The sequence below is a fragment of the Anopheles nili genome, chromosome 3, assembly GCF_943737925.1.
Source record: "Anopheles nili chromosome 3, idAnoNiliSN_F5_01, whole genome shotgun sequence".
NCBI classification, from domain to species: Eukaryota; Metazoa; Arthropoda; class Insecta; order Diptera; family Culicidae; genus Anopheles; species Anopheles nili.
This window is the reverse complement of record NC_071292.1, coordinates 62,159,648-62,174,384: the sequence shown is the minus strand read 5'-3', so window position 1 is coordinate 62,174,384 and position 14,737 is coordinate 62,159,648. Positions and strand designations below refer to the sequence as shown.

At 48.4% G+C, this 14,737-nt stretch overlaps 2 protein-coding genes across 2 annotated transcripts in view; one reads left to right on the top strand and one right to left on the bottom strand.

Annotated features, from left to right (window-relative positions):
* LOC128724776 (fibrillin-2-like) overlaps positions 1–2,349 on the bottom strand; it is a 61,641-nt gene extending 59,292 nt beyond the window's left edge. The window contains exon 1 of the mRNA XM_053818496.1: positions 2,343–2,349. Within this exon, the coding sequence (XP_053674471.1) occupies positions 2,343–2,349 (7 nt within the window). The remainder of the gene's footprint in view (positions 1–2,342) is intronic.
* Positions 2,350–6,227: 3,878 nt separating this feature from the next.
* The window catches only part of LOC128727095 (autophagy-related protein 13 homolog), a 31,851-nt gene continuing 23,341 nt past the window's right edge, over positions 6,228–14,737 (top strand). The window contains exon 1 of the mRNA XM_053820964.1: positions 6,228–6,377. Within this exon, the coding sequence (XP_053676939.1) occupies positions 6,228–6,377 (150 nt within the window). The remainder of the gene's footprint in view (positions 6,378–14,737) is intronic.

The following is a 14,737-nucleotide window of genomic DNA, read 5'->3' as shown; positions in this document are numbered from 1 at the left end:
AGAGAGAGAGAGAGTAAGCAAAGTGAGCTGGAAAACATGAAGCAAAAAGAGCAGCGAAGGGAATCGTCCGAGGGAATTAAGATTTGTCGAAACCAGCAAACGCTTAAGTCAAGCGGAAACGAACCAACCTTCGGGCAGCTTAATGTTCCGCCATGTATCTTCATCATGTGCGATTACCGTGGGCCGTGTAAATCTTCCGCACAAACACAGGTAGCAATAGCCCGTCCGACTGGCCACCGTAACTGCCAATTTGCAAAAACGCGCGCGTCCCCACCCCGGGCCATATTAATTCATTTTAATCTCCCATCCGCTGTCCGGCCCCAGGATCACATGGCCCCGGCGAGGGATGAAAGTAGAGGGATAAAATGCGCACGAGAAGTGCCACATCCGCATCCGGCCACTTAGCTGACGTGCGCACAAAGAAAAAGGGGCGAAGGACACGGCGGGCCAGCTGAGGACCCGGAACCGAATGCCAAAAACTCCGCCTCCCCTTATCCATTAACGATGGGGCCCTTCACTTCTGCGGTAGGCCCGGAAGGACCTGGGCACTTTTCCCTTCAATGGTTGACCCCCAAGGGAAAATATTGTCGCACTCGCGGCATCCCGGGATCGATCTGAAGCGGGAAAATGAGAGGGGAATGAGAGGGGAATGGGGTAGGTCAAAAAGGCCCGGAAGGACCGGTTCGCTTCGGTAATATATTGAATTCCCTGCTCCTTGAAGGGCTATTTCGGTTTCATTTTCTGCGGCTTTTCTCGAGCGCGCGTGTTCCAAGAAGTGCACTTTCCTTTCCACTGAGGTGAGGTGAGACAGCTGGGCGAGGTGGTGGGTGATAGTACAAAAGGCCAAGCCGAAAATGTCATCGATGGCGTCCATCGATGAAAAATGGCTTTTCTCCGGGTCCGGCGAACCAACCACCAAGCCAGCCAACGAGAATGGTTCAAGGAGCTTGGAAAGGTTTGGAAAATCGAAAGGGCCGGTTGTGAATTTTGCGATGACAAAATCGAGCGAAAGAAAGGGAACGGACTTCCGAGTGGGAAAGCGTCCGTTCGGCCCGTCAATTTACCGTCCCTGGGTGTTTTTTTATACCGGGAGCGAGCAGAGGATAGCATAACATAAACCGAACCGGTATCATGGCCCCGGAACCGGTCAACCGGAACTGAGTTGGTGCGGAGCGAACTCGGGCGGAGGAAACTCACCAGTCAGCCAGCCAGGACCAACGTCGGCTCGCCTTTTTCCAAGTCGGAAAAAAATAGAAAAAATCGAACAACTAGCACAAAGAAGAATTGGAAGTTGAAGCTTCGTTTCGGAAACACGTACGCTCGGTGCTGGCCCTTTTGGTCCTCAGGGAGAAAAACGTTCGCGTGAGGGGCACGCCCGTTGAAAGGGGCACTGTAGAAAATTAACCATTATTGTTACTACATCTCGCCGATAGCGATCGGGCCGGAGAGAAGAGCACCCGATGCACGATGGCAGGACGAAATGGAATAAACTCGATGGGAAGTTTTATACAACGCGCTGGCCAATTGACCAATCGAGCAAGTGGTCGATCCTCGAGGCACGGATCGATTAGTTTTCTATTGTTGGCTTTTGGGGAGGGAAAAAGAGAGAGCGAGAAAAACAACCCCTCAACCAGCCGTGTGCTGTTTAAACGCGAGAATTTTGTGCTTCAAATAAAACTAGAAAATTACGTTCATTTTTAAGGGGGGTGATAAAAGCGTTTTTAATATTCCACCCCCAATCGCTCGATGGCAGGATTACGCACGAAGCCGTACTTTACCGGATTGTAAAGTTTATTTCTACTCCCATTCGATCGACAACAGGTGCTGCAGCTCCAACAAATGATCACTCCGCGTGATTGGTACTTTCGCTAATGGACGCGGGTTTTTTTTGTTTCTCTCTCGGTACACACCGTGGCACATGCGACAAACCCGATTTTCCCGGTTTACGGCAGGCCCATTCGTGCAGAGGGTGGAAAAACACCCCATAACTGTCAATCAATCGATAGAAACCGAGTGCGAACGATCGATCGATCGCAGCATTTCCATCGGCTTTAATTGAGCAGCCCTTTTCCCGAGTGGTCGTGGGTGGAATGTGTTCTTTCGCTCTCGGCAGCGGATAATTACGTTGCTCGGGCGAATTTACGAGCGCATCGTGTAAAAAGGCGGCATCCTCATCGCGAGCCAGCTGCCCGACGCCAGACGGGTTGGAATGGAGAACGAAGAAATGATCCTTCGTAATAGTTTTCCATCGCGTGCTTTCCACGACGCGCTGAAGAGCGTGTTAATGGTCAATTTTCACTCGCCATCATTTGTTTTGCTCCATTTTCACCTCGTGCACTTACCAGCCATTGTAAGAGCCGCCAGGATGAATGCAACCGCAACCAACATGGCTCGTTGCTGCTCAGCATCCCTTCGCTTGTGAGCCATTTTCTGTTCGTTAGGAATTAGAAACTCTGAAATGAAGCTCGCATTTGCTCACCGCTCCACACAATTGCGTGGAAAATGGGGGCAAAACTCGCGAAAAAACACACGTCACTTGGTGTCACTCTTAAACGCACCCACACATTCACACTCGGAGCCTTTCGCGCACTGACGAGAGTCGTCACTTCCGTGAGCTCATCGAACACTCGCGATCGCCAAATTCCTCACACCGTGGGGAAAATCGATTAAACCAACCCCATCCGGTACGGGCGACGGTGACGAATCGCGACCCGTTTCGGTGGAATGTTAATGGCATTCACTCGATGTTGGTTTCGCGAATGTCTGCCCAGCTCATTACCCGAGGCTTTCGCGGATCTTTCGCAGGTCTATCGCGTGAACGGTTTGCTTCCGTAATCTATCCGCCAGATGGTGCCGACTGAGATGAGCCGATCGCTAGATTTCCTCCCAAGGGATGCTTCTATTCTTCGCACGCACCAAACGCACTTCCTTCTTGCTCGCACCCTCACACACACACACACCCACTGGCACACGCGTTGGTTTAGACGACCGATCGCGATCACGCACGGACGATGACTGGCTCGGGATCGCCACGGATCGGAACATTTGTATATTTCTAGCCGCACGCCGCGGGTGAGACTCGCCCGTTTTGCGTCGTGGGCGACTCAATGGTCCGATAGTTCCGTCACCCCGTGAGGGTCGGGCCCTCTCGCGATCACCTGGACATCACAAAACCACCCGTGGTTCGGTTGCCGCTTGATCTCGCGATCTAATAAAGGGCCCCGGCTGCCGAAGGGCTCGCTGGAAGGAAGCCACAGAACGAACTAGAAACGCGTTCTGAGAAGCCCGACGGGAAAAGCGTGGCCACGGCTCGTAAAGATGCGACGACTAATGGGCGACAAAATTGAATCAAAGGCATATTTTATTAGGAGATAGAAATTATGTCACACCTTTCGGGCTGGCGTTGTTTCTTTCCGTTTGGCTTTTTTATTGTGGAGAACACCACCGGCGCCGATCGTTGCCGTATCTTGCTGTTCTGGGGCGTATCGCGTTACATAAGTGCCGGGAGGGCGCGTCGGTTCTGGAGGATCATAAAAGCCACACAAGGGCTCGGAGCAAAAGGGTGGTAAATTTTGGGCTTTATTCGTGGGCCAAATGAATGCAACTGGTTCGAGGATTACGCATCCGGTATGAACATTGGAAGTAATTATCCTATGGCAAATTAAAGTTGATACATACTTTATGCTGATCCTTTGGATTCGGTGAAATAATGCTCCATTTCTAGTTCTATTATGCAATATATTTTATTTAAAAAAAAAATCACTCCTCTGAAAGTCTATAAAGCTCCCATTTTTGACTCCAAATGCTCTAATCCCATGAAAAATAAACAGATTAGTCGTAGGTAACCGTTTGCGGTGGTTTAGCTTTTGGGGAGCAAATGAAATGATTTCGCAACTTAATGTGCCAACGAAAATGGGATAATTTATAAGAACACACTTCCAACGCCACCAAACAAACACTCTCCAACATTGGCTAATCCCGGCTAACCGCGTTCAGAGGATCAGTCCGGTCAAAGGTGCTTCCTACCAGCCGGGGCTCACTTTGGGAAAATTTATGCCATTCATGATAAAAAGCGAATCAAAATGGGTACCACACACATAAAATAGGTTTAACAGCTTTAGATACCGCTCGCCACGTGACCCGACGGTTTACGGCTTTTACGCGTGCATGGCGTGGGAACTGGAAGCCGAAGACGTGAAATCGAAGAAACGCCCAGATGCACCTGCACAATCGATCGGCCAGATGGATGCATTTCACACGGTCATCTTTCATTCTCTTTTCGCCACACACGCACCTCCACCTACTCTCACACGTGGACACGGTTCTCGCGGAAGCTTTTTGCTAATTTGCGAAAATTACGACGCGCGATAAAGGGCGTCCCGAGTGAACGTCGAGTGGCCGCTTCCGGTGGGTCAGCAGGAGCGCAGAGACGCCCACACGCCCACACTACGTGGGGTGGCCTTTGGGTGGCGTGCGACATTTTCCGTGGGGCATGGCATGATTCATAGGCAATATTTTGTGCGTTCGGTACGTCGGCCGGTGCGATGCGTCGAGCCGATATAAAATATTGGGCGAATTTTATTAAGTCAGTCCCCGGCGTACGGCAGTAAATTTTCAACCCCGTTGTCCGGGCGTGCTGGTGGCCAAAAAAGCCTCCCCAAGCCGATGGTGCGTGCGTGGTGGAGGGATGGCGCAACGTCGGCAACGGCGATTAGCATATTTATGAAAGCTGAATCGTGTCCGCTTGCCAAAAAATCACTTGGCCAGCGTCCGCCACCACCGTCGGAGCGCCGTTAATAGTCGTCGCAAAAAGTGCTGAGGAAAGATTTACAGCGTTGATTTGGAAGAAATGTGCCCATCGATCTTTCCAGCACGCTAGGGTTGAGGCTGGGTGAGCGGGTGTTGGAAGGGTTGGGATGGAGATGACGATTTAATACAGACACCCGAATGCATGAGACCCTCGTGGCTGCTGGAGCCTTCTTACAATCAAAAAGCTGACTAGCAATGATGTCGGAAGTGTAATATCCGGCTTACAAAAAGTGATAGTTTTTATCGAAAGGATAACCAGATCATGTTGATCCAGCGTATAACCAGCAGGATATCCTAGCACGTGATAAAATAGTACAAAATTACATTCAGATTTACGAATTTTTTAAAACCTACGCGTTAGCATGGACATTAACTTTCCAAAGCGCCCTCTGCTGGTTGATAGATTTAACACGAAATTCATTTGAAAGGTCTCTTTTCCTACACAACTTAAATTTTTATTTATAAAGGAAAAACTATGCAACCTTAGTCTAAATGTACAATATTCCTAATTGTTTGCATTGATAATACACATAAAATCATTCAAATAAGCGCCATATATATTCTTTTTGAACTGTTATACTAGTTTGAAAACGTTTAGCTTAATCAATTCAAACCTAAATGCTATGCCATTTCTTTTATCATAACGTTTGCTAATACCTCAATAACCTTTGTTTTTATTTCGTAGGTAATAACGGTAGTAAATTAATGAGCAAAACTAAACCAAGAAATGTGCAAAAAGTATTATAAAAATGGAAATAATTCACAGGCGTTTGAAGTTTCCATTTGAAGTTTAAATTTGACGTTTAGATTTGACATGTTGTTACAACGTGAGGATGCGATTGTTTTGAATGCCATTGTTCTTCGTGAAGAAATTTATAAATTTTGTAATCCCAAGTGATAGTAATCCCTTTTTCGCATTACGAATGCTTAGAAAGTTGTAGCACAGTTGGGCGCCATTTAATATGGTATGTAGTGAAGCTTGCTGGTCTTTATCCTACCGTGACAAAACATCCTGCAGCGTGAAGTGTATGAAGAGTAGCAAGCATTCGTGCGTTTTGCATCATCATAAATTTCTTTGGATTTTCACGTTTTTCGATACCTAAACTGTACGCTTCGGGTTTGTTTCGATGCAGCACGTTGATTTTCTACCAAAGTGTGCCTATATTTCAGTTCTGCGATGTACGGTAGCCTCTGCAGGCCGCTCTGTTTGTAAAGTGTTTTTGTTGTTGTGATTAGTGGAAAAGCAGGTGTTTTGTTTTGATTGCGAAGGAAAGCGCTCGTCGTTGACCTTGCTCCTGGGGAAATATCATCTGTTTGGGCGTTGAAAGAGAGCGAAAAGTGCACCCACATACGTAACGCCAGTGCCTGTTACGCTACTGATCGTACAACGTTTGACAACGCGATCCAACGCAAGCATCATGGCTACGCAGGGCTGCTCGCAAGATCGCAGCAATCTGGAGAAGTACATCCGCCAGCTGGCAATGAAGTCCGCCCAGATCATTGTGCAATCGCGGTTGGGCGAGAAAATCGCTACCGAAAGCAACCCCAACTCAACGACAACGGACTGGGTGAGTATTGCCTCCTCGGCAGCGTTCTTTTCCGTTCGTTTCTTTGTCCGGTTGCACCGAGTAGCAGATTGTAGGCGGATCTAGGCCACCGCTTGCGTGATAAGCGGGAATCGATGCAACCGGGAAGGAAGCAACTCCATAGGGGCTAAGAGTTCGTTTGCTCGCTCCAATCCATCAATGTGCAGGCCAGAAGGACTGCAATTATCATACACTGTGAAAGTTCTCGGCAATCTATCAAGATTTCATCGCTCCAACGTAGATGAATTCCGCTGCTTGTTCTCCTTCTTTCCCCTAGTCTCTTGAAGATACAGTCTTGCCTTCCCGCGGAACTTAGACTTTTATTTGTTGTGCTCTTTCTTTCGCTTTTCCCGCCTATCTTGCATCCGTTGCATCACTACAAATGGCATTGAAATCGAATCAGAAGCATCATAAATCAACCCGCTTGCGATGAGCAAAAAGCCGGAAGAACAATACTGCATCACTTCATCCTGAGTCTTTTCTTCGTGACTCGCGTTAAGTTCAACGGCGAAGTATGAGGAAGAGACATTCCCTTGGCACCGGTACCGTCCCAGGATAGGAACCCTTTTGTCACGAATGTAGGCTAATGGTCGATCCCTTCGGCAGGATACGACGACCACGGTTGCACGATGTATATGTTTGAAACACACCCTACAATATGGCAATTAATGGAATCATTTCAATTACATTAGAGCAGCGCCATAGCTTATTCAACAGGCGATCGATTTTCCTAACGCCAATTGCTTTCGAAACCGAAAGAGAACCCCCCGAGGATGGTGTTCAATTTCAGGTGAACTAGTTTTAACCGGTACATCGGCCCTATCTATCTGAACAACTGTTACGCGGTTCCATCGCTCTAAACTTTAAAGATTGATAGCCCCTTACAATGTGTCCGATTTCTAGAGTCAAGTAGCGACTTACGTCATCTTATCTTGAACGATCGTTATCACCACTTGATGCAATGTAAGATGCGGTTATAATTCTATTTCCCCTTTCATATCGCCACCTGAAGGAGCTTTGTTAGCTTCACTTACATTGTATCCCTACTAACGAGTTGCTCTAATATGCGCAACTGTTTTAGCATTTGAGAAAGGCAGCTACCCCGATAGTATCTAATGCGAAATATCACACATTTTTCGCCAGCCCCAAGCTTGAGATTGCATCAAAATGCTAATCATTTCGCGGCCAGAGCGATAACCGCCCTTTAGGGCACCAATGGCGTCCAATAGTTCCCATCCATATCCCATCGATCGCTACAAGTTACCCACCCCAGCGGTTTGTAGGGCTGAAACCGGCTCGAACCGCTTCCGGGTAATGGGAAGCGTAGATCTAGTGTGGCTGTTGCGCCGCTATTAGCACAGTACGGAATTGCGCAACTTATTTACATCTGAGCTGAGCGGAACTATGCCGGTGCTAGCGATTGGTCACCGGTGCATCGGAAATGTGCCGATTAAACCGTGGCTTACATAGTCGCCATCTCGACAGGATCGCTTTCCGTGGTGTGGTAAGCGAGATTTCGAGATTCTAATGTTTATTAATTTGCACACGTAAGACTGAAGGAGACTTTCCTGATGTATGATGGGGTTATTCGCGGAAGAACCGCCACCCCAGGGCGAGGATCGATCCGGTGCATTCCTGCTCGATCCGGTGCGCATTGGCGTCACGTTTTTACGCCAGGGTACTAAATGGTTCGCTTCGCACGGGCATTCACGGGTGATGGTAATTCGTGAGGGGTTTATTTGGATTTGGATTTGCAATCGCTTGCGAGAACAAGTGCACTTGCACATCCCGCGCTGACTGTGTAGTTTTCTATCGCACGTTTACTGCACTTGATATGCAATGGGAGGGCAATCTCGCGAGTAAGCGATCCTTGAGATAGGGTGTGGCATGCCTCTCCTTGCTATCTGCTTGATGAACAATAATTAAAGCACTCGCGTATTAGTCATTAATACCTCGTTTTCCCCTTTTTTGGATTAAATCCCCTAAAGCCGGTTTAATCGATCGTTATTTCTTGAGCAGATAATATGAAATGCGTAACCGATCACATTTGGGGTGTTAAATAAAGGATAATAAAAGGGGTTAAACAAGAGTTAGTCACTGAAAAACATCACAATTGAACAGAGGCTTTCTTTATTCCACTGTAATTTACGAGAAATTTCGAGTACAATGCGTTAGGGCGGGTTGTTTACGCTTCGCTTTTCTTCCCGGCTACAAAGGAACCATTTAAGCGCCGCGGGTGTCACTGCCGGTCATAGTGCGGTCGTTGTCTTCTGCCGCGTGAAAGTGCGCTTCCCGCTAGTTGAAAGGTCCTCCCAGAACCAAGCCGAACGTCTCTGGCCGGGCCCTTCTCTCTCTCGAAAAGGAAATTGCGCAGCGTATTTTGGTTCACTCGCGGGATGGCCGGTTCCATCCGGTTTTTGGGGACAAAACGAACAGCGAGAGAGTAAGAGAGGATACAGAACAAGCGAGAGAGAGAGAGAGAGAGAGAGATGCATACAAGTGGGCTGGATACGATGCCGGTAGATCAGCGGAGGACCTGTTCGAAGTCCTGACCGTAGAAAATGTCCATGTCATCGCGAACAACGTGTGGTCGAAGGCGTGCTTCAATGGAGAAGAGGTTCACGAGTACCGCTTCTCTGTACACACCGGCAATGATGCTTTATTGCAAAGGATGACACTCCAAACCAGCACCCAGAGAGGGTTCATTATATAACCCACGGTCAGGTTGGTAATACAAGTGGACAATTTGTCTAATGGAACCTCGTGTGTAATTTTACTTCGCACATCTCGCACGTCGGATAAAAGGGACACGTTTGACGAGGTGACGCTTGGTGGCTCTGCTTGGTGTGCAAATTCTACCCCCAACAAATAGCGTTCGGTCGTACGACGAGTCACGCCCCGGTGCATAAATAAGCGTCGTCGGCAATCAAGAAACTAGTATAATTTTGTTTTTATTTACCAATCGCGTTCTCTTTGCACTCCCGCGAAGGGTAAATCATTCTGTTTACGGTACGGCCGGTCCGCAGGTCAGGGATGCAACTCGATCGTCTTCACGTTGGCTGCTGCGGGTGCTGAAGTGTGTTAAGAGCCCGGTTCTGATATCGTATAAAAAGATATATAAATGAAGAAAGACATCCCCAATCCATCATTTTAAAAGACATTTTTATTCAACAGCTAAAGAATCCACTACATTTCTTACATGCTAAAATGCTGAAGCTGTTTTTTGTGATAATTAATTTGTGGAAAATCCGTAAAGGGAAAGCCTGCTGGTTAACGTGATTTAATTCCTTTATTTATTTGACGGTTCAATTTTCCGATATCATTAAGAGAGCTGTCTGAAAGCTGAAAAAGAAAAACCCTTCCCCAATAAGGCATCTACGACTTTCTAAGGTGGCGAAAAAATAAAAGAAACGGATACCATAGTAAAGATAGAAATAAAAGGGAATGGCAAAGACTCGTGGAGACGGTTGCTAGAGTCGGATGCTGGAGGCCACCCGTGCATTCCACAGGCACATTCATTCAACAATCACCGACGTAAAACTCCATCTCCGATTGCCTTACCACTCCCTGGTTCATCTCTTTCTGCTTGTCCTCAATTCCCTTCACCGTATAAGGCCGTAAAAAGCGACACGGCAGCAAGAGAGCGCTAAAGCAGAAGGCGCCCTATCGATCGACCCTCGATCCAAGTGTTATGCTGCACGACAGGTCCATGTTGAAGGCATGAATGGCATACCACCGGTCGTTCCGTCGTTTCATTATTCTGTCACGCAAGCTGGAAGTGGTCGTTCGATTTCACCTCAACGTTAGCAAACCCCATACGAAGGCAACCTCGAACACCCGTTGAGAAGGTTTTATGTTTATGTTGCACTCACAGCATTGGATCAGCGGCTGATCGTTTGTATCGTATTCAAGGGACCCTTTCGTGAGTGGTTCCCTCCCAAAGGGGGGTTTGTATGCGTGAGTTCCCACCGTTGGGGGGGATATACTATTTATCTGATACAGCCGTTACACGCCAAACAGCACGTACGCAACTCAAACTACTGCTGCTCGATCTATGAGGTATGCACCACCACCCAATGCACTCCCATTTCCACCCCGACAACGGTGGCCTTCCGATGGGGTAGTGTTTTTGTTCTGTATGAGTTCTGTTCCTGTTTTTTTTTGTATCCGCCCTCGCACGATTCATGCATCTAGTTCGTAAACAATCTTATCACGTACAACAACTGCCATCGAACAGGTTTGACCGGGGAATCCCTTACCCTGAGAGGTCGAGAAACCTTCCGTGGCCGGAGTGTTGTGGATTTTGTCCCGAGTCTTGGTGTTTATCTCACCGTGATCGTCTCACCTTGACGTGTGCTAGAATTTTCATTAGCAAAACTAAATCCCTCGCTGTGCGAGCCTTCCCCCATGTGGGTTTTGGGGGTGGTCTCCGTGTTTACGTCGATGGAATGACTCATCGCAAATGCTGCAGCATACCAGTGCTGGCCTTTGCGAGGGAGAGTTCCCAGAGAGCCACCGGGCATAGGCTTCTCGAATGGTCGAAGGTCGTTTGGGCAGGTTGCGGCAAGGTCAGGTGTTTCCTGGTGCGGTGATCGACGCACTTGCACGCACTGGAAGGTGTGTTTTTCGTCTGCTGCCATGTCATTGACCGACACGTGGCGGGTTATGATTCCACCCCAGACGGTGCCAAATTCTGGAGAGAATTTTGGCCCGCCCTGAGAGCATTTCCTCTGGTGGTGCTGCTGCTACTGGAGTACCTGCGAGTAGTTGCCGCAGAAAAGGCGAGAACATTGCGCCGTGGGCATGCGTAGATCCTTAGCAGCCGTTCTGCCTTGCGGCCCCGATTGCCTTTTGGGTGAAATCGCCGACAAAACCCAGCCCGAGAACGTCGCGACGTCTGGCGGATGTCTGGCGCTCGTGAGCATCGACACGTGGCCCATCACCCGCCCGAAACCAACACCAATAAAATAAAAAAAGCAGGGACCCAAAAACACCACCAACCAACAGCGCAGAATGTGCGTAACGTCACGTCAACCATCCGGCGGGCGGTCGTAGATATGCTCCCTGTTGTGGGGAGTGGGACTTGTTTTCTTCTTCTACCACAAGGCCACCGGTTTCGGAGCCGAACCAAAAAATAATAAGACCCGGCAGCCAGTAAACAAATTGTGGTATCAACTAATCGTACAATACGGGGAGAGCCGTGTATGTACTAGGGTTTCCCTTTTGGAAGGAACCACCAAAAGTGGGAGTGGTAGAGAGGCCGGCATGGACACGTCAATTTATAGACCTCGCGTAAACAAGTGACCATGGATGTGTTTTTGTAGCGGCTCGCAATACCGCTCAACCTTCAGGACCTTTTTTCTACGTCTGCCAACATGCCAGGAACGGTCGGTTCCCGGAAAATCGAATAACACACCCCAGACACGGCCGTGGAACGTGATAACGTACCGTGACTGTTATCGGAAAAGGCATCACAGGTCGATATGGAAATTTCCAGCTAAAACCGGATAACGGAAATCGGATCTGTTTTCCCTTTGGATAGAATACTTAGAAATGTAGTACCTTCTAGTATAAAGGTCTGTATTTAGATAGATTGTGAAACCATGGAAACAACGACCCAATGTCTACTATGGTCTGCCACGCGATTAGAAATTAGTCCTCTTTCTATCTCAGAGCGAGCGAGCATTTCCCTTCGAATCCCTACGCGCAAAACCAGTTGCATGGGTCATCCTACGCGTCCCAAAGTTTTTCGCTGGTGGGCGTTTTTTTCTCCCTCCTGTGTGGGTAGTCGTAGTCGTTTTATTATGTGAAAAAAAAACTCCGACGATAAATCATATCCACTTTCCTACTCCCAACGTCCCGGGGTGTGATTTCTCAACGCCCACCGTGAGGATGCCCGTGGGGACGGCAAAAAAGGGCCTCCTCGAAATAAGCTAATTCCGTGCGGGATCACGAGCATAGGCGGATTAACGCGACCGCATGTGGGTGGTTGCCGTATCGAGCTCGTATGCTGCATTCGCCACGTTGATGCGTGGGTTTCGCTCGCCCAGATGGTTGAAAAGGGGTCCAATTTTCTCCGATTTCTCTGCAAGAATTGCAACCACGGAGAAGCGTAACACGACGAACCGAGATACGTTCAATCAACGGGTGGGCCGATTGAGGAGGGAAAACTCATTTTCTTTGCCCGCCTGAGCAGCTCATTCATACACGTCTATCGACGCGCCATTTGGTGGTGGCGGCTAGGAAAGCAGCGACCACGTACACCTTCTTTTTTGTCTCTTTCTATCGATAGTCTTCTCCTCTAAAGGCTTCCTTTAATGGCCTTGGTTTCTTCGCGTTGCTTGCCGCCACCAGAAGCAGCCACGGCTGCTGCTATGCAACGAACGCATATGAATGCATCGAGCATAGCGCTTGGTTGTGTGCGTGATGGCATGCTTCACGGCAAAGCATCAGAACGGGGCAGTAGATGCATTTTATGCTTCCAATTTCTCCGTCACTCTGCCAGTCTTGCTAGTCGAGGTTTTATGCTTCCAATGCTGGTGTTGGAGAGCGCGGGCGCGCGCATCCGCCCAGAGTATGTATGCGTGTGGCAGCGGCAGTTTTGCTGCGAGAGAGAGCATATCGGGAAAAAAGGCGGCGCAGCAGCAAACGTTTTATGCTTCGGCGTGCTGGAAAACGACCCGAAAAGCTTGAAGCGGCAGCAGCAGCAACATTTTCTTGTACGCTCTCCTGCAGAGCTGCGGCAGAGCGTTACGCGTGACCACGTTGTTTCTGGCGGTACGAAGTTTTTTTTTTCTACACGACGAACGTCGAATGCAAGTCGATTGAAGCATCTCGGTTGTGCAGGTGTGAAAATTTATGTGCAAAGTGACCATACTTCACGAGGTTGAGCTTTTGGTTCGGAAACAGTGTCGAGTGATTTTGTAGCGTTGGTGTTCCGTGGCATCCGGCTGGAAACCCACGCCCTACCAACCGCGCAAAAGGGTGAACGAAAAGTAAAAGAAAAAACGGCTTCCATTACTGCTGGAAGCTGACAGACGGCCGAAAAGTGTGGTGGCGAAAATCGCGAACAGTTTCCATGTGGTTTGTTGCGAAAAGTCTGAAAACGCTGTACTCTTTACGCGGCAGCAGTGGCCTTTGCGTGTGAAAAGGACGCGCGCACTACGTTATCGATTACGTGGAGCGTGAAGTTTTGGATTTTTTTTATTTTATATGCGTTCATCTAAGTGTGCCATTTTCGGAGACATTTTTGCGGGACGTAATTTTGCCCATTAGCTGAGCCTACTTCGCTTCGTTAGAGCCCATTTCACGTTCGCTAGGCAACGGAATAGGTAAGCGCTTTTTAGTTGCATTTTCTTTTCTTTCGTTTTTCTCTTTCTCTTGTTTTTTTGTGTCCATCCTTCTGGCGTCACGTCGGCCGTCTACAAACGGATCCGTCAGGGAGGATTCGTCGTAGTGCTGTCTCTTTCGCGCTCTATGCATTCATCTTGCCAACACGCTTGCTCTTGCACGCACGCTCTCATTTCATTCGTGTGTGGTAGCCGATTTTCAACACACGTGTTGTTCCACTGGGAGAGTCCTTTTTGGCAGACGCGGAGACCGCCGTTTTGTGGCGTGGAGCTACGCAATTCGATTCCAGGAAAATACGAGTGATTCATCCACGCCATTGCACAATCCCCGTACGGCGTGTGTTTTTTCAGACTGCCTTTTTTTATAACGCAAAAGGACACAATTTCACATCTCGTGAGCTGGAAACTCTCGCTTCGCTTGCAGGCAATCGAGAATCGATTGCTAAAAATGGATTTTTGCAGCACCTTTCGCTTTTCGGCCCCTGTGTCAGCTCTTTTTGGAGTTGTTCTGGGCAGAAATTCGAAAGGCAGCAACCGCCCGGAAAGTGGACTGCATTGGTGATAGTCGTTATTCCGGGGATTGGAGAACAAAAAGCGAAAGGAACGGTAAATATTCGCGCGTGACCAATCATTTCTTTTGTCGAGTTTTTCCACCACACACACACAGTGCATCGAATGAGTTGCGAATAGTAAAGTCATCACTTCACCCAGGCACGAGTAGAATGGGTTAACTCCTTGGTCCGTTCCAGTACTTTGAGTGAAAAATGAAGACATTATCGTGCTCCCTGTCCAGACGACAATAACAACTGCGACCAGCATCTCTCGAACTCGTGCACTTCTTCCATCCAGCTCACGATTCTCGACGAGTTAAAGCCATTTGTCTGCTTCTTTTCTCGCGCGCGATTCACCCTTCGTGGCCGGATGTTGTCACTTGAGTGGAATGGAGTTGTCGAGTGGAATATTTCTGCTTCATTTCTCTCGTCCTCCGTGACG